At 42.9% G+C, this 22,916-nt stretch overlaps 1 protein-coding gene across 1 annotated transcript in view; it reads right to left on the reverse strand.

Annotated features, from left to right (window-relative positions):
• LOC135376111 (uncharacterized) overlaps nucleotides 1–22,916 on the reverse strand; it is a 166,895-nt gene that overhangs the window by 124,917 nt on the left and 19,062 nt on the right. The window contains exon 2 of the mRNA XM_064608697.1: nucleotides 22,289–22,365. Within this exon, the coding sequence (XP_064464767.1) occupies nucleotides 22,289–22,365 (77 nt within the window). The remainder of the gene's footprint in view (nucleotides 1–22,288; nucleotides 22,366–22,916) is intronic.

Here is a 22,916-nt window from a genome sequence, read left to right on the forward strand (position 1 = left end):
TAGAATGAGACCTGACCACCAAATAGGTTTTACTCGACTACACTCTGTACAAATTCAACACCCGATGGATAGAATTGCCGGAGAAGGATCGGTCATTGAAATAAATTTAGAGACATGATACATCGGTCTATGATTACAAAAAGGATCACTAATCTCATGTGAAAACTTATCATATTTCATGAATTAAATTCCACAGTGCATGTATATTTCTCAATCAGTTGCACCATCACAGACTTAGTGAAAGAAGAAAAGGCCTCTTTGACAAGCAACCCGATTGGAGTGCGGAACAAATAAATAAATATTTTTGTCAACACAGTTGTCCATTGTTTGAGTAGGAAAAAGGAGCCGTCCAAGGCTTGCAGTGGGGGCCAAGATATGGCAAAACGGGAAATAAGGCAAGATACACTGATTGCGGCGGGTCGTTCGCGACAACTTTTACAATCGCATTGGGGTTCACTGCCTGTGAGATAATACGAAGCCTTCGCGAAAAGCGAATCTATTATCAGATGCCACAATGCAAACAAAAGATTTTACGAGCACGACGTACAGGCCAAGTCTACGTTTCTAATCACGTAGTCTTCGTAACACACGGCACACAAACGTATATGAAATAATTTCCAAGTGGCAATCAGATTTTGGGAGAAGCGGATCACACAACAGCCATCAGAAGTGCTTAACCAATGTACAATGAAGATGTGCGTTATGCATAAACACAATGGAAGATATGTTATATTAATTATAATAACCAGATCAGTGCAGGTCACACATAAACGTAGATCCAATTCACAAAATATACTCGAGATTTCCCGTAACCATACAGAAAACCTATCACATTATTTTAGTGTCATGGCATCTGGGCACTACAAATGGAAAGGCCATACTTTAATTTTATAAGTCTTTAGCTCATATCATTGTAACACGCAAATTCCACACTAAAGATTATTTTCCTTTTTAAATTTTCAAAATCATCAAAATCAAAACTGCACGCTATTTCTTGCATTTTTCTAAAGATATAGATTAAAAAGTTGTGCATATACTCACACATATTATACAAGATATTTGATTGTGGATTAATTGCTAAAATTTATCGATCCACATTAAGGAGAAGTGTTGACTACCACACAGCGGTAAGAGTTTAATTACAATTTGAACAAGTGTTGCGATTTATGATCAGTGTTGTAGAATGTGTAATTTCACAATACGCAAGCTTTAGGTCGCTCACTTTGACGAGCACGCTTTCATGATGTCAGGGAATTTAATCGAATGGATTGATATTTTCTATATACACTATAACATAATCCGAATTCTTTATGTCGCGGATATTAAAAGTTACGAATATTTTTTTCGAACGAAAATTTACTTAAGACTCGTGACTTAAGACTAAAAAGTGTTTTTCATTGTGATGCGAAGAATTCATTATAATGATGACAAAGATTACAATTATTGTTTCACTTATACACTTGTCTATTTCGATAAATTACTGTTCTATTTCAAACTCTGAAGTTTTCGTTTGTTGTCTTCATTGATGAATTCCGAAGACATTAAATAGTTTATTCTTATTATTGGACGCTTGAATCCAGCGTTGATTAACGCAGGCGCTATGTTGTCGCCGTGTTTGTATTGCTTCAACAACTTGCACTTTGTCGCGATGAACTTGCACAGTCTCTTATTGATGCTTCCTTTCTTTGTATGAAGGTTCTTGAATGGCGTACAAGAGAGTATTAGATGAAAATCGTCCGGTGGTCCACCAGAATTGATATGTTTGTTGAGTTTCAACAGGTGATAATACATCAGACCTTGCACGACAATATTGAACTTCTGTTGATTCGACATCGTTGTAGAGACTGGTAGAAGAAAATAATTGCGTTGCCGTGGTAGTGGAATATATCACGTGATAAGATTTTATGTACTTTCCATCTGAGATATGTGTAATTTCAACAAATCCGTAATGAATCGTGCGATATAGACCGCTTGTATATATAATTTGATCCAACTGCTTTCTTGATGTATGCAATGCCCATTGCAATGATTACAATTACTTCTGGTCTGGTGTATTTCAATTCTTCGTTGGCAAACCTCAAAAACTCCACCATCAATCCCAATGGCCCTTCCGACGTTGATGTGCAGATATTTTTATAAGTATTGTAGATTCGGCATATAAATTCTTGCACCTTCAGTTCTGTAGTTTGTACCATATCTCCGAATACGACCATGTCTAGGACGTATTGAAATGCAGCAATAATGAAATCGTTTCGCGGCTCCTCCTTTTCGAAGCAGTTTTTTATCACATCTTCCCATGACTTATGGTATCGAGTACAAAATCTGTCCATCTTTTCAATGTAGAGCAATTGTCTCTTCTGTTTTCAAGTGCACATCTACACTTAATTAAAAGCATAACTATGTTTATTTTATTGATTAAAATTTTATTATCTGGTTTAGAATGCTATAATCTCCACCTGTCGTGAGAATTATTGTTTTGATTTTGTTTCAAGTATTCACTCGACTGATATTCTATGAGTTGTGAACTTACCGCTCGAGATAATTATTGTCTTGTATTTGTTCCAATTGTTCACTCGCATGACATAAGTAAGTATCTCTAAAATGGGAATGCCTCATAACTCTGAGTTGCATTTCACATTTGATATTTCTGTGTGGTCCATTAGAAATTTCTGTTGCAAGATATTACAAAAATTGATGTAATTAGATTTGTTTCTCTTTTTGATTGAGTATCATTGCTACCAATTAATAATTTGGACTTTCTCTACATCTTCAATAACAATATCGCATCTCTATAAACTTAGCCACTTGTCAACCACTTTGACGAAAGATTTTCGTTTCAGGGAAAGGATGCGAAAAGATAGTGACCCCAGCGAGTGATATCGACATCTATTTGCGCTGCACAATAAAATATATCGCCTTTGAACTCTCTTATCTTACCTCTAGAGCGCCCCGTTTGCTGGACGAAGTAATATAGCCCCTAACCCTTTGAGTGATAAAGCATGCGCTGTGCTATGGTCACATAGATAGAGACATAAAGTCTCCCGGCTTTGAGGAAAAGAGTGAAAACCATGCATATTTCCTATGTCTTGGATACCTCCATCAAGGTTCGTAGTGTTTGTTAGAATGAAAATTGTATATTGATCGATTTTATGATGGTTCAATGATAGATTATTTTCCTCTGTTGACGTTTACGTGTCGCCGCGTGTTCCTCTGTTCTTCAGCGTTAAGTCTGTGCTATATTGTTAAGTCTGTGCTATTTCGCCTTTGATAGGTTGATTAGCTATTATTTCTCTATGTGTTGGATGGTGCGCAGGTTTGGCTCTCTATTAATTGTAGCTGTTGATTGTGTTGTTTCTCGTTATTTCCTTACGTCTATGCTATTCACTTAATAAGAAATTAAAAGTTGAGTAATGTTGGAATATGAAACTGAGATTCCCTATTGCGCTCGAAATGTTATGACAGATATTCACGCTATTGCAATGATGGTTCTCACGTCTCAGACTTTTTTATAATATAACTTGTAATTTGATTGTAATCGTATCGATTAAGAATATCTTCTTTGTAGTGGTATAGATTTTATTTCCTCTTGTGTTCTTGTCGTTCGTGTTCTGTTTGTTGGCTAGGAGCGTGCTATGTGGTGAAGTTCATTTTTAACATGTCTATTTTCTGATGAGTTTGATTTTTTCTTCTGATTTTCTGAATGATAGATTACTCTGTTGTTTTGATTAGGAATATTTTCTTTGTAGTGGTATAGATTTTATTTCCTCTTGTGTTCGTGTCGCTCTTTGTTCTGTTTGTTGGCTAGGAGTGTGCTATGTGGTGAAGTGGAATATCTTCTTTGTATTGGTATAGATTTTATTTCCTCTTGTGTTCGTGTCGTTCTTTGTTTTGTTTGTTGGCTAGGAGCGTGCTATGTGGTGAAGTGGAATATCTTCTTTGTATTGGTATAGATTTTATTTCATCTTGTGTTCGTGTCGTTCTTTGTTCTGTTTGTTGGCTAGGAGCGTGCTATGCGGTGAAGTGGAATATCTTCTTTGTATTGGAATAGATTTTATTTCCTCTTGTGTTCGTGTCGTTCTTTGTTCTGATTGTTGGCTAGGAGCGTGCTATGTGGTGAAGTTCATTTTTAACATGTCTATTTCCTGATGAGTTTGATTTTTTCATTTTCTGAACGATAGATTACTATGTTGTTTTGATTAACCAATGTAGTGGTATAGATTTTATTTCTACTTGTGTTCGTGTCCCATAGTCCTCCAGAGTCTCTGCTGTTCACATTTAACTGCATACAACTATCAAAACTTCCCGCTATTGCACTGATGGTTCTCGGGTATAGGAATATTAGACGTTTTATAATACAATTTGTAATTTTGATTGTAATCGTATTGATTAAGAATATCTTCTTTGATTAAATGCGCTATCAATTCTGATTCATTGAAAACTTGTGATTACTGTTAATAAAAATATTGTGTTTGATTTGTGATACCTATTCAATGCTAATGTATCATACCTGTAATAAGTATATTCTTTGTTACATGTATTGTGTTCCTTCTATTTCAGATTTTTGGCTAAGTTTTTCCCATTCACGCAGAGTCATAACATAATTCCTAATGACTTTAATAAATATATTTTGACTTGTACTTTTGTGTATGGCTATCCTTTGCATGTAAACTGCACACCTGTTGTAGCTGGAAAATTACGATTCAAGTCGACTCAGGCTGAAAAATGAGGAAAGTCCGCGGTCCAGACTGAATGGTAAACGCGCACGCAGCCCTCGGGCCACGCGACGCCCAAGTAGGAAAATTGTGAAAGAAGTCAGCCCAGGGTGAAGGGTAAGCGCGTACGCAGCCCTCCGGTCACGCTCCGCCCACCACAGCAGCCCTCCACCGGAGCACCGCCCACATGTCGCAAGAAGGAAGTCGGCCCAAGTAGGAAAATGGTGAAAGAAGTCAGCCCAGGGTGTATGGTAAGCGCGCACGCAGCCCTCCGGTCACGCTCCGCCCACCACAGCAGCCCTCCATCCGAGCACCGCCCTGTTATAGGTGGTGAAGGTTTTTCGGCTGGGTTTTTCTCCTTCACGTGATTGACATCACAATTGGTACAATTCCCAGCACTATTGGCTTTAATAAATATATCTCAACTTGATTGGCATTAATAAATATATTTTGACTTGTACTTTTTGTGTATGATCCTTCTTTGCATGTCTCTGCATGTAAACCGCTCACCTGTTGTATCGGAAAAATATGTGAAGTCGTCCAAAGAAGTCTGCCCAGGCTGAAAAATATGCTACGATGAGCGCACGCCCCTATCAAAAATTCCAGTAGCCCAGCAGGCTGCTGGACCACCAGCCCGTAATTTGGGACAGCCTCCAGCAGAACTCCTGGTGGACTGCTGGACCAGCAGAAATCCTGGTGGTCTGCTGGACCAGCAAAAAGCTTGGTGGACTGCTGGACCAGCAAAAAACCCTGGTGGACTGCTGGACCAGCAGAAATGCTGGTGGACTGCTGGACCAGCAGAAATGCTGGTGGGCTGCTGCCCACTGGTCTCGCAGACCAGCAGAAAGTATGTGTCTGTGTACTGAAGAAAATAAACAGTGAATTCCAATAGGCAATGAAGTTAGGGGAATATAATATACTATTTATTCATGGATTTTCTGATCGCTTTTGCAGTCTTCGCAAATCTGATATTTTCTGTGACACGTAGTGCTTAACCTTCTTCTCTCTTGCCTTCCTCGCTTTCTTTTCTTCACTGTCCGTCGCCACCTCTTGAATGCCCAACCTGTGTTCATAAAGGGCTAAGGAAAAAAAAACGAAACAAGCAAAATGTAATTGGGACACACTGACTGCAATACAAAAGCCGACCGAGTTGACAGTCACCGCAAAAATGTCCGAATAATACAGCACAATTATAATACACAGCACAGCATAACATGATCACTAAATTCAACATTTTTGCCCAGCAGCTGCACCAAAGAAGTCTATAATTGAACCTCTGTATGCGATAAGGGGATAAGCCAATTTATCCCCTTTTTGCTATATTTGCTGCAATGACATCTGCATACCAGTATGTACCTGCCAAAGAAAATTTAGGACCCTGTTGCAATTTATTGGCCCGCTACAGGAAGGTAAAAAATGGGAAATGCATGTATGTCAATGGGACGCACAATCAGATCAGGCCCCTTTTCTCAGTTTGGGGTTTTTCAACTTATCCCGTTATTGTATATAGAGGTTCAATTGTGTCCTACCGCATCTGGCACCTGCGCATCATTGCTTTACAGGGTGCTTCACATAGGACTGATCAGAACTTTTATAAAAACACCTGTGAGAGCAGCATAGATGGTGTTTTTGCAGTTGAGTTCTACGGCAAGGTTAACATCCTCTCAAAGAAAGTGTGCAACTACGAGATAATTAATGAATTTTAGGTCATTAATCAATTTTTAATTAGGGGATTTCAGGCGACAGTGAGATTGCAGATTGATAGACTATCCTCGTTGAACACCATTCCACGTTTAAAAAATACTGAAACACGCACGTGCGCTAAAATATCCATCCCCGAATTTCGGTATGCAAATGAGCCGAAACAGAAACAGCACACCTGAGGAGTGCATCACTCACACAGACGGAGGCTTATCTGGGCCGGAAAACGGTTTATCTGGCCAGCTGAGAGGCACCTACATCAATTATCTCCACTGCTCCAAATCACATGGCCCTCTGACGTGAAACGAGGACTGTACTCCACCATCGTGTACTCCTCGCGTTCGCCGCGGTTTCGGCTCATTTGCATATCAAAATTCAGGGATGGATAATTTAACGCACAAGCGGGTTTCAGGATTTGTTAAACGTGAAATGGCTTGCAACTAGAATAGTCTCTCAATCTGCCATCTCGCTTTTGCCCGAAATCCCCTAATTAAAAAATTAATGAATTTTAGGTAATTAGTCATCTCGTAGTTGTACACTTTCTTCAAGAGGATGTCCGCCTGGCCGGAGAACTCAACTACAAAAACACCATCTATGCTGTTCTCATAGTTTTTTTTTTTAAATTCTGGACAGTCTTAGGTGAAGCACCGTGTACACTGTATCAGCTACTGTACTATGACCTATGTCAAGTCTTCCTTTTAGAACTGAAGAGGAAATGCCACTTACCATACACAGCATTAAGTTTTCGTGGTGTTTGTCCTGGTTTAACCTCTGTATGCCCCTCAGAAATTGCACGGTTGGACAGCGTCCCAGGCACAGACTTCTTCAGTAGAACTGATGTTGGCCAGATAGCCAGGGCGGCCTGCTTAATGAACATAGAGTCTTCCTTATATAGGAAGACTTTGTCCCAGACCGCTCTGGCTATCCAGACATCATGTCCTGCATGTATCTGAAAACAGAAACACAATAAATGTCACGAGTGTCATCTGCCTATCAGACAGCACACAAAACAAATTGAACAAAACAAATCAATTGGAACAGCGATGGAGGAGAGAGGATTAAGTTTTGTGCTTGTATCAGATGATCATGACCACAAAATACCTTTACTGTGAATTTATTTCACTGTCCCCTTTGTTTCGTTGTAAAGGAGTTTCACTGTATTGGGCAAACCGATCGTTCCTTCAATACGTGCTTGTTCAAAACACAGAGCAACTGTCGTGAATACATGTGTCGGGCCACATGGCAATCCACTGCCGCAACTGTGAATGCAGACCCTTTTTTGAATGGACAGCGATTTTGGCGTACTTCAGGCAGAGAATTGCTAGAAGTTCCAGGGGCTATGCTGCTTTGTGCTATAGTTTCACGATGCGCTATGACGTCAGGCTTCTTGCTTCAAGTAGTGCAGTGTCTTAAACAGTGGTTTTGGAAGCAGCAAAACAATATCATACCATGGAATCTCTTTCAGCTCCCACACAGGGAAGATCTGCTTCTGATTGCGCCAGTGATACCTCACCTGGACTTGAGCATAGAAATATATCATGTAGTAAATATTGGGCAAGAACAGGAAAAAAAGGGACTGAAGCATTCAGATACAACTAACAAGAGATATGTGTATTCGTGTAGCTTGGATCATACAGACAACATCACTAACTGCACCATTAAGCAGAGTACATTGTGAGACACGGATGGTAGATTACCCATGTTGCAAGCAGGCAACTGCGACTGACATGTCAACACCCCGTCACGCAGTGGCTGCGAAGGGGGACTGGGATCAGGTATCGTGTCGGAACGGGAGCATGTGTCACCGTGACGGCTGGGCGATGTTGCGGATAGGGCTGTCCGGGTTGATTCTTCGGATATACAAGGCAGTATGGTAGGTGACGTATCTTCGCTTTCAGCAGGATGATGTGTAAGATACTGCGGAGTAGGGGCCCGTTGCCATGCATCACATTCTGTTGGAAACAGGACATCATCTGGATTACATGGCATGGTGGCACACAGCAAAATGTTCATCATATAGCACATGATAAATTCAGCACAATTATCATAAATTCCTTCTTTGCAGCTAGTACAATCTTTTTAATGGAACCTGAGGTGAACCGAGGAAGTCTGTCCAATTTATCACAAGTTCCATGTACTGAAAGCATATGCTGCACTAAAACTATCTTCTCAAAGGCACAGGATTCCAAGGTACACGACACATTTTGTCCTTCTTCCACTTTTTTGTGCAGTTAAGCTCTGAACATCCACATATTTTTACGTTGAAAACATGCTGATGCTATACGACTGCAGCAGAACTTCAGGCCGGAAGCGTAAATCCATGTGACATTGCAACTTCCCTTATATCATTTTGACAGGAAGTTGCAAACCACCCATTGCATGGCTAAGACAAACAAGGGACAAACTGGGTGTTTTCACATGACGTCAAACGAACACGTTTGGCCGCCATGGTGGTGGTCACTTTTCCGGAGCAAATGGCCGAGATTATCTAGTATTTGCTCAAAAATGAAGCCTTGAATGGTGTTTCGAAATGCGGTCGCGTCTGTACCATTCTTTTATCCTGTAGACACTTCATCGTTGTCGTTCTCACATTTTCTTTTATGAAAACTATAGTCATCACATTGAAAAATAGTGCAGTCTGTCATCTTTCAAAGCCGCTAGCACGAAAAGTGACCACCAGTATGAGGAGCTTACGAGCATGCCACGTCACTAAGTGACGTAGGTGAAAACTCCTTATAAGCAGTTCCACACTTCGAACAACACGTCAGGAAAGGGTTTCATAGCAGCAGGATACCGAATTAGTGCAAACAGAAGCAAATCTGCATGAATAGGAAACTGCAATGACGTGCGCTGCCTGCTGAGAAACACTCGCTAATCAATCAGGGCCCCCAGGGTGCATGCTAGTTGGTGCATGACTAAATGAAAACTCTAGACAGGAGACACGAAGGAAGACAAAACAGTCTGTTCTGTCTGGGTTGTAACTAAAGTGTGAGACGACAAAACAAAATTTAAAACATCGTGCTAGGACTGGTGGTACACGTCGAAGAAAAGAGGTAAAATCATGCAACAGACTACACATATGTACACATGGCACATTCACGCACACCAGAGACGTGATGTGAATTGCTAAGAATGCTCACCTTTTTCAAAGATCTTTGAGCACACAGCTCCCTGCAGATCACAATTGAGCTTCCTTAGCTGCACGTTCTCTTTCTTCAGCTTTTCATACTTGCGCTGTAGATCCTTCATATCCCTCTTGAGAATCAATTCTTCATCGTCGGAACTGTCAATAGTCTGCAGCAATCGATTCTCCTCTGCAGCCCGAGCCAACTTTCGTTTCTTCTTGTTAGCCACATTCTTGGTAATGTGTTCCTGAATAATTGCAGTCAGCCAGGGTTATTTGTATGGCACTCATCAGTGTGGCACTGGAGTTAACGCAAACTCATTTTTAAGCACATTCTACATAGAACTCCGTGCTCTTCATACAGTAACACAACTTCACAAAGTCTCAATAGCATATCTGCACATAATTAGGGACATTTTCACATTCTTGTCATAGTACCAAGTACATATCACTTTAGCTTCCGTGCTTCTGGTGCATTTTTTAAATACTCGATATCATGCCAAAAGTTAAGCAAAACATGGTGGCAATTTGCGCCGCCGGGTAATTTAATTTACTGCGCCCATATGCAACCCCAAAAAAGAGCTGAATATGGAAAGAATGGCATAAATGCAGGCTAGCTGGAAGCAATGAGTTTTGAGTTCTGCCCTGCTGATCGCAGCATGCACACTTTTCCCAACCTTTCTCTTCTTCGAAGGCCTATCGCGGCGCACTGCTACGTTGTGGCGTCTTTCCAAGTGCACGTCCATATCTTCTTTTGTTTCTGCAAATAAAGGTGTCCTTTATTCGTGACAAAAGCATCATACTGAACAATAACAACTTTATTGTGGGGATCATGTGGAGTTTCATCGTCAGGGGCGATACTCTACCTCATCGCGTATCACACTGAATGCGATAGCAGGCACGATCAATACACAGAAAGCTTTTTAGTAGACATTGTTGGGCGAACTGTCATGATACGATGACACGTGAAAAGCGTTCTTCCAAGATCGCCCACACCATTTTCAAACAAGGCGTAATAAAGGAATCACCCGCAGGATAATCTTAAATAACCTTACCAGTCATATGTAGGATTCTGGTTTCGTAGTAGTCGCCATCAGTTCTGTCGTCCCCAGGCCAGTAGACGGAGTACATGATATCTCCATCGTAATCATTGACGTCTTCGGGAACGAAATTCTTCACACAATCGGACGTCGAAACCAACCTCTCTTTGTCGATCACAAATTCGACGTACACGAGTGCATTATACACGATATTTAAGTAAACCACGTAAACGTACAATACATGAAACAAAACCACGTTGTGCGAAGCAACCAGAAGCAACACAAGACAAACCAGGTCCCCCAAGGTCGCCATTTTCCCATGTATTTGTTCCTATCCCGATGCGTGCAATGCCGGAGGCCGCCCTTAGATACCCCATTGTTACCAGACGTTGGCTTGCGTGGATTGTAGCGCGCTAAAGATCCAGTTGAAGCACAATCCAAGCCAGGCGAAGTCACCGAAGGAGAAATGGACGACTGCAGCGCCTGCGGCGCCTGGTACGACAGGTACGCTATGTGATGCACGCAGCCGTGCACTAGATCCTTCCGATCGCTCAACACGTTTAAAAACGGGACCGAAAAGTGAAACACGACAGAAAAAGTTGTTATACGCGTTTTATTTGGACATGTAAAATCTCGATTCATTCGCAGAAACAACAAAAACATTTTGCCGCTAAACTTAGCGCGCTGAAGTGATCCGGAACGGCAACAGTGGGGTATCTAGTGGCGGCCTTCTTCGTTGCACGCTTTTCCGAGGTGAGTTTGGGGGACCTGAGACAAACAAAGAGGCCGGAAAGCGGAAGGGCGGAAGACGGAAGTCCTCGGTGGCGGTGGCGCAGAAAAAATTTTGCATAAAAGTAATCAAATTTTTAAAACTCGTTACAAATACGAATTTACTTGCATCTTGTTTATATAAGTCAACATTGTTGTAAGCGCAATTACATTTTTTTTTCTATTCGTCCGATATCTAAGACATTTGCCAATTTGCCAAGGCAAGATTACGATAGCGGCTAAAATGACTAGCGCAATAAGTTTTTTAAACAGTTAATCGTATTTTGAAAATGTTGACGTGAAATACTGTTTTGCTAACATTTGGTTATTACTCGTTGCCGTTGATGTAATTGTACACTGGAGTTACACTCTACTGCCGTGTTACTTTTTAAGTTGTCGAAGGAAATTTCCAAGCCAAGACCAGCGGTCTAGCCGGCATGGCGGTATCATCAATTGATCTTGTGATCTTCGGAACAACTGTGCTTCTCATCACTCTTTCCTTTTAGTTTATCGATAGACCATTAACGCGGCAATAGAGTAAACAAAAACTGATGGACCCGCCGTCAAAGAAGAAACGTCGCGGGCCGTACCGTGCGTGGATGGAGCCGACGGCAGCGGAAAATGTCAGTCCAAGGCAAACACGGCACAACGACAAGATGCAGTTTGCACAGGTTAGTGTCGCTGGCTGAAAAAACCACGTTGTATTACAGTAGGAAATTGCCTACCACTCAAGCTCGCTGAACATCCCACTGTCTGTATTAGTGCAGTCTCGACGTGTGATTAAGTGATCCTAATTTTAAACTAATTTCACTCATAGTGAAGCCACAGTCTGTAGTAGTGCAGCCGTGACATGTGATTTCATAATCTTAATTTAAATCTACTTCACCATGGTGGAGGCATGGTCTGCATTAGTGTAGTTATGGCATGTGGTTATGTCACCTTAATTTAACTCTACTTCTGCCATGGGGGAGGCACGCTCTGGATTAGTGCTGTCTTGATGTGGGATTACGTGATTGTAATCGAACATTAGTTTCACTTATAGAGAAGGCACGGTCTGCATCAGTGTAGTCACGATGTGTGTTTACGTGATCATAGTTCAAAACTAGTTTCACTCGCAGTGGAGGCATGGTCTGCATTAGTCAAGTCTCGACGTGCGATTACATTCTACGTTATGATCCTAATTTTTTAATACAAGTTGGAGCACGAAAGCAATCCGATGTCTGTACAGCCTGACAGAGTTTTGCATACAAAAATGAAAACTGATGATATTTTGTAGCTATTATTGTTGACAGTTTTCAGCTGTTCGACTTGGTAACGTAGCTTGCAACAGCCTACAAAAGGATCACTCTTGTTGCAGGTGCCACAACGAGATCAGACCAACACTGAGGGTGTCCATAACAACGAAGTTGCTCTGACATCTGAGCTGTCAACATCACCTGAGGATTTTGATCAAGAATCGGGTGGCAGCTCAAGTGACTGCCTTGAATGCAGTGATGACGAAGCTGAAGAGGAAACCAGCCATGAGGAGGAGGACCTGTGCGAGGGCTCTGAAGATGAAAGTAGTGATGAATTTGAGAAATTCCTCAGCGACTATGGTGCAGAGACGCTGCCATATCAAGACACCACAAAGAGCCAGGCAGTCCTCCTGGTCTTGATGTACATAGTGACAGCAGGTCTTTCATGGTCGCAGGTGGATGGTCTTCTGACCCTGATTAACAATCTGTTTGGCCAAGACATCTTGCCAAGAACAAAGTATATGTTCCGAAAAATCTGGAAACGCCGGCAGGGACATTTACTTCAGCTACACTTTTTCTGTCCAACGTGCTTTATGTGCCTTGGTTATCGTGCACGTTTTTCACGAGGCAGCACATTCAAATGTGACATCTGTGACATGACAATAGGACAGCAAAAGCTCCTATCTTCTGGGAGTTTTTTCATCATTTTCAACTTAAAGAAGCAACTGCAGTTACTGCTGAAGCACGTTGGAGAAGCACTCTTCAGTCGTCTAAGGACACTTGCTGCCAGCCAATCTACTGAAGGCGTCTACACCGACATAACTGATGGACAGCTGTACAAGACCATTCGGGAAAAGCTGAGTCTAAGGTGGACAGACTTTACTGTGACATTCAGTAGTGACGGATCTCCAGCCTTCGAGTCCAGCAAGTCATCTGTGTGGCCAATACAGGTGATGATAAACGAGTTGCCTATACCAGCAAGATGGAGCAATGTACTTGTCTGCGGCTTGTGGTTTTCGAAAACGCACCCTCCGGTCCACCTCTTTATGAAGTCTTTTGTGCACATGTTTAACGAGGTTGGAGAAATTGTCTGGAAAACTGCAGATGCAACGCTAAAGTCAAGGGTGTATGCAGTGTGCTGCGTGTCAGACTCTCCTGCCAGGGCTTCCATTTTAAACAGAAAGATGTTTAATGGCTATTATGGCTGTTCCTGGTGCCTGAAGAAAGGAGAATTGGTGAATGGTAAGCTTCCCATGCTCTGTAAACTCACTAAAGCAACATCTGCCATACTGATTTTCAATCAGCAAATAATGAGGGTCAGCTGCCGCAAAGTTGGACAAGTTAGGAAGAGATGGGTTGTTGAAGTGCCGTGCCTGAATTACTTTACAGTGCAGTACTAGATGTCGCAATGGACATAGCAGTTAAAGCCATCTTCTGGTGATAACAGGTTTGCACTAAAAGACTACCAGTTCCACCTGTTTGTTTCGACAACTCCTACCTGTTCCCTAAGCGTTAAGCTGTGTTGAATATCCCCATTACTAGAAGCAGTAATAGAAACGGAATTATAACAAAATAGTTATGTAATGAAATTATAAGGTAATAGGGGGACCCCAAAATAATGAGAAGTTTTAAAATTAATATCTAAGATTTATTTTTGAATGCGGATATTCCACACGCACACATTTGAAGCAGTCTTCCTTCCATGCATTGAATCTGTCGAGATTTCTGTTCCAGTGTTCAAAACAATTTCGAAACCTATTGTGCTTCAGTCGCCTTTCATTCCACCAGCACCAGAACAACGCTTCACTCTGCTTTCGGTGCAACAAACAGTGTCACAAACAATGAGGTCAGGTGCACAAGGGAGTTCCTTGAGGAAGGAGGGGATGTCAGTTTTTGCCAAACGCTGCTGAACATGCCTGTCGCAGAAGTGGAACAAAAAACGACATAAGCATTAGAGGGTATCAAATCTGGGTTCCAAATTTGCCTTGAGCAGGGGAACAGGCGTCAGGACACGTTCACTGCATCAAACGGAGACCACTTCGAAAGTGTGTGAGGTTTCAGCATTCAAAAATAAATATTGAAATTTCAATTCAAAAATTTGCATTATTTTTGGGTACTCCCTTGTGTAATGAAATTATAATGTATAATGATAGTTGTGTTTATTTTAAGATATGGAAAAGGAAAATGACAGCAAAAGATGGTCTGTTACTCTCTGCTATGAATAACATCATCTAAAGGAAACAGGGCTCCTCATGGTTTAAATTTCGTGTTGTCACAATGATGAATAGACAAATCTGTTTTTAGGTACCCCGCTTTGTCACGAAAGTTTAATTGTGCGTTGTACTCATATTCAATACCTCTTTCACAGAAACACTGAAGTATGCAGCGTGTGCAGCAGAAATGCTCATCGAGCGGACCCATGGTAGCGTATTGAAAGCAATGAAGTTGGCTACACTTCGAGGAAGAGACGTGGATGGCATCAAGGGACCAAGCCCCATATTAGAGCTAAAGGGACTAGACCTGGTCTGGGGAGTACCCCCAGATTACATGCACTGCATTTTACTTGGTGTGGGAAAATTCATAACAGAACTCTGGATGACATGTGTTGGAGAAGCCTATTACATTGGACGCAAACTAAATGTTGCAAACAGGCGCTTATATGCAATAATGCCTCCAGGATCATCCAGAAGGCTCACAAGATCACTCAAGGAATCTTCCTTTTGGAAAGCCACGGAATGGAGAAACTGGATCCTGTATTTCATGCTACCCACGCTAAATGGACTCCTGCCTAAAGAGTACCTCGTACACGGATCGTTGCTGTCTGAAGGTCTATTTCTTCTGCTCAAAAGTGTAGTGACAGAAGTGGACATCATCAGAGCGGAAAAACTGTTCAAGTTATTTGCATGCGACACAGCACAGTTGTATGGTGAAGCTGCTGTACGATTTAATGTCCACCAGTTGTTGCATGTCGCAAAGAGTGTGAGAATGCTTGGACCACTATGGGCAACATCTATGTTTCCCTTTGAAGGTGGAAATGGCAAGGTATTGAAGCTTGTGTCCGCTGCTAAGGGTGTGCCCCTCCAAATTGCCGAACGTCTTGTAATGAAGGACACACTAACTGACATGGCGAAAGCCATTCCGCTCTTGGGACATCTAATGGCTTGTGCTAACAAGCTAATGGAGACACACTTGGATAAAAGAAGTGTTTGTGGACTTGGTGCAGTGATATGTAACAAGCACCTCTCAGATGAAGCTTCACGGTTGCTGTTTAACAAGTTGGGACGAAATGTAACTGTTGAACATTACCTTAGAGCACGCATCAATCGGATCATAGTACATGCTGCAGAATACACACGTCCCGAAAGAACGTGCTCCTGTTATCTAAAAATGCGCGACAACAGTTTCTGTATTGTACAAGAAATTTTTGTTATTCATGACCCAGTAGAAAGAATTGCCCTACTATGCAAGAAGTTGCTGATCACACAGTTGTCATTTGGCCATGCATCACATATTTATTGCTGTAACTGCCCACCTGCTTCTGAGGGAATGTGTGTCTACCTTGATGATGAGGTTAACAGCCAACTTGTGTTTGTGAAGATTGAAGGCTCAGCGTATGTCTGTGAGCAGCCGAACATGTGTGAAACAGACTGACACCCTTATATGCTTTTTTCTCTAATGATCATGTCAGCGGCAACTGCAGGTTAACAGACGGGATCAAGCACTACCTTACATTCAGAGTAAGAAAATCGTAATGAACCTCCCTGGATGAGCCATGGATTATATGAATCCATAAAAGGTTTCTGTTTGTGTTTAGCTTACACATGCTTTTGAAGTGCTTTCTGAAGTGCACCTTGGAATGTCTTTTCGGAGTGATAAAAAAATTACTATCTCTGCCAACTGACCCGTGTTTTTTTTTTTTATTTATGTGCCTTGCATGTCTAATTTATGCACGAGGATAAATTTGTACATATAGTTGTGTACATATGCGTGTGTGCTATGGGTGTGTGGGTGAGCACACTTACGACAGCACTCATACATGAAATAAAATGAACGAATAGAAATATGCACACCGCACTAGGCTCCACTGGGCCTCTCTGCTGGACCAATGACCTGACCAGCAGATCATCTTGCTGGACCAGCAGACCCTCTTGCTGGACCAGTGGGCCCTTGTGCTGGGCCAGCAGACTATCTTGCTGGACCAGTGGGCTCTTCTGCTGGACCAGCAGGCCGTTTTGCTGGACCATCAAAAAAATCTGCTGGACTGGTAGGCTCTTCTGCTGGACCAGCAGGCCCTTTTGCTGGACCAGTAGGCTCTTCTGCTGGACCAGCAGGCCCTTTTGCTGGACCAGTAGGTTCTCCTGCTGGACCAGTAGGTTCTCCTGCTGGACCAGCAGGCCCTTTTGCTGGACCAGCAGAAAAACCTGCTGGACCAGCAGAAAAGTCTGCTGGATTTTTCAATAGGGCGCAGCCCTCCCCCGCCGATAATCACGTGGACAACCCTCCGCACACCCGCCGCGCAGGGAAAAGTACGCGCAGGGTTCAGGGCAGGGGTAAGGGGTCCAGGTTGCTGAGTGGGCCTGACGACGCCTGGACAAGGCCCATTACTACTTGGAGCATTTACTAATGTGGTGTCATTAGTGATTGGTGTTCCACACGGCTCGGTCTCAGCTCCTTTATTATTTAATTTCTATGTGAATGATCTGTTTCGGGCTTTTAAGTTTTGCAATTTTTTTAGTTTGCCGACTACACTTTATTTGTAGCGGTACACGCATCTCAACGTGGGGCCATTCGTTTGCTACAGATGAATGCCACTAATGTTTGTAATTGGTTCTCTAAAAGCGCTCTCGCCAAAACCCAGCTCATCTGCTTTCCCAATCCCCTAAGACTTTTGATGACGCATACTCAAAACCATTGACGTATTCACAAACAATGAAGTGCCCTGGCTTGTATTTTGGTACGGACGTGCCATGGAATTCTTACTTATCGTATGTATGTAAGAGACTGCGACAAACATCCTGAGTGCTCTCTTTTCTTAGGTATGTAGCTCCTTCGAGAGTTCGTAGGTCAGTGTTAGATGCTCGGTTACGATATGGAATAACATTGTTCGCACATTGCAGTGAAAGTTGGAAAATTAAGGTTAACAACGTTCTTAGAAGCTGTCTCAAAGCTGTCGCTTATAACAATTGCTGCATGGGGCATTCTGGGGACTTTTTTCGAGATCTGTCTTTTCCATCTTTTGGTAATCTGTTTAAATCCACATGTATACTGTGTCACGTTTCGGAACCTTCCTGCAAAATATCTGTCGCGGTGAACCGTTAAACCTGAACAAAATCATTTAATTTTTTTGTATCATTCTCTTTCTCGAGGCATGGGCTTTTTCGTAGAGCATGTTATGTCCCTCGTGTTTTTAACGATCTTCCTTCTCTGTTTTTAACGATCAAGTCAAAGTCACATTTGAAAAGGTTACTGTGTAAATTATATTATTGTGCCTAACTGATGTACCATGTAGTGTATTGTGTTTGTATTTCCTAGCTAAATTGTGTGTTTTGTTGTCATGGTCGTTGATTGCCTCCAGACCCAGCGTCACAAGCCCTTCGGCTTAGGCGGGCCTGCTGTATGTCTTGATTTGAAAGGCACGGAGGAGCGCTCGAGCGCTTATATACGTTTGAAGATGCTTTTAAATTCACATGCATGCAAGCATGCAAAGTCTACAGTCTAAACAGTGTAAACTCTACAGTCTAAAGCCTACAGAACACCTTAGCAAAAGGAAGTGAATTTGCAAATGAATTCCGTGACTGAGGCCTGATTCATTATGGCGTATAGTACCGTGGGGCATGTTTCCGTTGTTTATAGAGCATAAATGCACGCATATTTCGACAGTTCTTGGGCATCTTTTCCTAGCCCTAGTCATAACAGATTGGCTGGCGTTTTCTACTCGGCGTCATATCCTTTGTGTTTCTAGAAATGAAGGGACGACAAATGACACCATATCATTCATATAGAGAGTCAACATGCACCTGAAGCAGATTGCAGACTTTTATTGTGGCACTTAGTAGGGGACGGAGAGACACGGAGCAAGAAGGACGGACGACACTGTTAATGAATATCTATGTCATAGCTACATTACACTGTAACCTACGCCCCTCTCCTCTTCGATGCTCGAAGCCCTTAGGTAAATAAATAAATTATCAGACGCAGGAAAAGGTTTTTTACACAGATCCAGCTATATACCCAAGAGGCGACGCAGAAGGTGGAGAAAAAAACGACAGATTACTAATCATATTGCCGTGTGTGGTTATCTCAACATGCTCTCTGAGTAAACTCCGTCTTTTATCCTTTTCAGTCCCAAGTGCACTGGCCTCATGAAACAACCGGGCACAACCACTGTGTTCATCTCAAAGAATGCTGGCTTTGGCATGGCTGGGTTACAGCCCACGGAAGCTTGTCATGGCGTACATTCCTGTCCTACCGGAGTTAAAGAGCTCCGTTGCAGGACAGAGCAAGAGCATTCCAAAGCCCATTGTACAGCATAAAATGCAATATATTGTGTTCCAAGGGGAAAACGTGAGCCAATGAAATTCGCGTTGCCCACTTGGAATGTTCCTTCTGACATTCCATGTCATGACATCTACTTCTTCATTCAAACGTTGATGTTCTCGGTCACTGGTAGATGGTGTTTAAACAGGCCGAGCACGATCTTGAATTTTCCGTTATTCTCAGACCCCCCCCCCCCCACACACACACACATTTGACACGCGCTATCAACTCCTCCTAACATGCGATATTCATAATGCGGCTCCTCTCGTTGGCACGAATGGCGCCGGTAGCGGGAGTGATGCCGGCCACGGAATTACTGCCGTCGCTGCATTTCCTTACGTTAGTGCCAATACGAAGGAGCAGCGCTACAATTTGTCGCTTCCGTGGGCTTGAAGAGACTGCATAAAACCACGAAATCTTTTCGTGGGACGCCGTGAGTTTGTCTTGTGCATGTACAGTTATGGTAAACTTAAATCGGCTAGCTATATAAAGTTATCCGTGGATGAGTGTGCTGCGCTTTGCTATGCTCTGGATACGTTGTGACACTGCCGGTGTCAATGCCGTCAATAATGTAGTGTGTAGCGGATATGCGCGTGATAAAAGTGTTGTGTTTCCGTAATGTTTGCTGCTATTAAAAACAATGAGAACAAACGACGCGAATTGCAGCAAAACACTAGTCTGTTTCTACCCATGCGACAGATGTGCTGTTTGATGGACGCCCCGTTAGTTGTGTTGCTCCCCGTCTCTGGTCCACTCGGCTCCGGACAGGCTCTCAGGCTTTTTGCTGTCTGATATTTTTTGTTCTGTTGTCCCACACCTAGTGTAAAAAAAAATCCCAGCTGATAAGATTGTACAATGGGTTATGAGTCTTCTCGTGCTTCTTGTATGTCGACGCACTATGTCATCGCTGTTGGTGCATTCCACAACCTTTTCTGGCAACCTGTAGCGGGTATGGTTGCCACGTACAGCAAGCTTGGAAGTGTTGTCATCGAATTTGTAATTTTGGTTCCTACTGTATTGGCCACAATATACCGAAATTTTTCCGGTTCGGTTCTGGTTCCAATCCAGGCAATATGGTTCAGTTCCGCTTCAGCTCCAACAGAACACACATGTCGCTTTCGAACCGGTTCGTTGTACAAGGTATTTGCCTTAAGGTAAACGGTAGGTCAGTTCCGAAAGCTTTATTTCTCTTTGCATGTCCTCGTAGCAGTAAAGATAGCCAGCAATTCTTTTTGTACAAATTCTGTTGTATGTCCAAAGGTCCTTCACCTTTTTTACTTCACAAACGGTTTAGATCTGATCTTCCCTGTCCTTCCAACGTGCTGGCCTCAAAGCCGTGACAAGTGCGGCTGCCTCCATCAGCGAGGGCGTCCAGCAAAGCATTTCTGCTAGTATTTTGACACTCGGTTTTCGAAAAAATGATGCATGGACCGGTTACCTTTGTTGCAGGTTTAGTAAAATGAAAAATAATCAGTCTCAAACTATCGATGCCTTCACACCGGTTTTGAAACGGGAACCGAACTTTTCCAAATAGGTTCGGTTCAGCTTCAACACAAAAGTAACGGTTCTTTCCGTTTTTCGGTGCCAGTTTAGTTTAATGCTTTCGTATTGATTAGGGATATCTACTTTATTTAAAATGTATGTCTGCAGTTCATAATAAAGCAATGCATTTTGCGATGTTGACTTTCATGTGACGTGGACATTGTCTCACTTTCACTGTCTAACAGGAGCTCTTGTTCCGCAGTGTATACTGTGCTCTATACATGTATATCGTGCAATCACGAACCTGTATATGTGGGGTTCGTGCCCATCCGCAAAACACGCAAAAACGTTTTCAGGTCCACCACGAATTTTTATACGTTCCTGCTGCATAGCGTATTCGCGCTGATTCACTGCATCAGATCAGGTTTGATCTTTCACGCAGCAGTCAGTTCACAGGCGAACATACAGCAACCAATCGCGGCGCAGCAAGTCACTTCTGGATCTGGTCCAACATCTACCTCTATTTAGCAATGACTGCTCGTAAAAAAAGCTGCAGAAGGACATCTCCAGGCACAACCGTTTGTGCTCGTGAGGGTCCATTTTGCCAAGTGCAACTCATTCTCAAAGGAAGCAACAAAAACAATGATTTCACGGAGGAACAGGAGTAGAGGAGAATGTCAGCAACACCCCGTAAGACATGTACACCAAACTTGCATTGAACGCAGCAGCGGAATTTGAGCCCCATGCTGTGCGACAGGCGTATTTGTTCTCAGTGGGTGGCCGTGTAGAGTTTTACGCAGCATAATAGGGTAAAGTGGGGCTACTTGAAGACGGGGGCACTTTGAGGGCAGTTTGGGCATTCCGCGTGGCATTTTCTTAGCGATATTTTTTCTCGTCTGTGACGCCAGGGTGAGCACAGCCGTTATCTAGGCTTTGAAGTAACGTGTTGACGTTCTGCACATGGCTTTTTAGAAAGACGTGAGACGCTGTTTTGTGGTCGAGGTAAGAGGGACCCTTTTTTGTCCCGTATCTGTAACTTTCGCGAACATTCACTTCCAATTTGCTCATTTCCGCTCCTCGGCTCATAAAATATGACATCACCGTTATGATGCTGTGTCACTCACTGCCCTGTGTTTCCATGTGCAGTACTCGTGGCCGACCGTTTCGGGCTAGCCCAAACAACAGACAAAACTTAACCACGGCATTAATTTTTTGATGTCCTATGGGTAAGTTGATGAAAATAGGTAGCCTGTCATTTTTCGCTCGTACTAAATCAATATCTGGTTTAGCACTACAGTAATTTGTGCATCGTTCCAGGAAGGTTTGGGGATTCAGTTGACGAATTATGGTAAAACAAAAATAGCTCACCTGTCTTCAACATAGACCGCCTTGCCCTATTCACAGTAACACGCACCATGCAGGCAGGCCTTTAACATCTCAAAATTAGGTTGGGAGCGGTGCAGCTTATTCAGAAAGAGATCGTGTTGATTAGATTATCCGTCAATTGATGGCATTGACCTTCATTTCGTGTTGAAGCTGGACACACGTAAAGATTGAGCACCGTGCGAACTACAAATAAGAGTACTTCGCTGTGACGCACGGCTGATTCCTGTTCATTTTACGATCTCTGAGTGCTTTACTACCAAACCTAGATTCTCGTTCTGAAAATCTATGCGAAATTTTACTTGCCTTTATTCGGGTTTTCAGCGTGTCACGGATAGCCGATCCGCATTGAGGATAGCTGCATCCGCATTCGACCGGATCCCCTAGAAGATGATTTTTCACTTATTGTGAGACGAGGCAGCAGTTTCCGTCCTTAGGAAGACATATGGGGCATGGAGGAAAGAAGGGGCGCCCTAACGGCTCTCCGACAGGGGCAAGTGAGGTGGTGATAGAAGATGAACCGTAGTTTTTTTTGTTTTGTTTTTTGTGGCAACGCGAGGGTAAGGTTATCTGACTTCGCCCAATGAGGTCGCTTTGCATACGTCACTTTTGAGGTTACTTCGGCGGGCTACCACAACACCTCTCCAAGTATTCCGAACCTATGCGCTGGGGCTCCCATAGAGATGTATGTAACCGTTGTCGGGGGGGGGGGGGGGGGCGAAGGGTGATGTGACTGGAGTGGCTCCCCGTCTCGGTTTCTTTTCTCAGAGCAATAGGGCTACTCCCCTCTCTGTCCGCCATGCACAAGAGCAAGAGCTCCAGCTACATAAGATGTCAGCTTTATCTTTGCATACGGGCTATCTAGGGTGATCTGGCGAGAGTTTATGGCAGCTCAAAGAAAAGGACCAGTCTGGGTGACATCAGATTACTGACC

The sequence above is a fragment of the Ornithodoros turicata genome, chromosome 1, assembly GCF_037126465.1.
Source record: "Ornithodoros turicata isolate Travis chromosome 1, ASM3712646v1, whole genome shotgun sequence".
In the NCBI taxonomy this organism is placed as follows: domain Eukaryota; kingdom Metazoa; phylum Arthropoda; class Arachnida; order Ixodida; family Argasidae; genus Ornithodoros; species Ornithodoros turicata.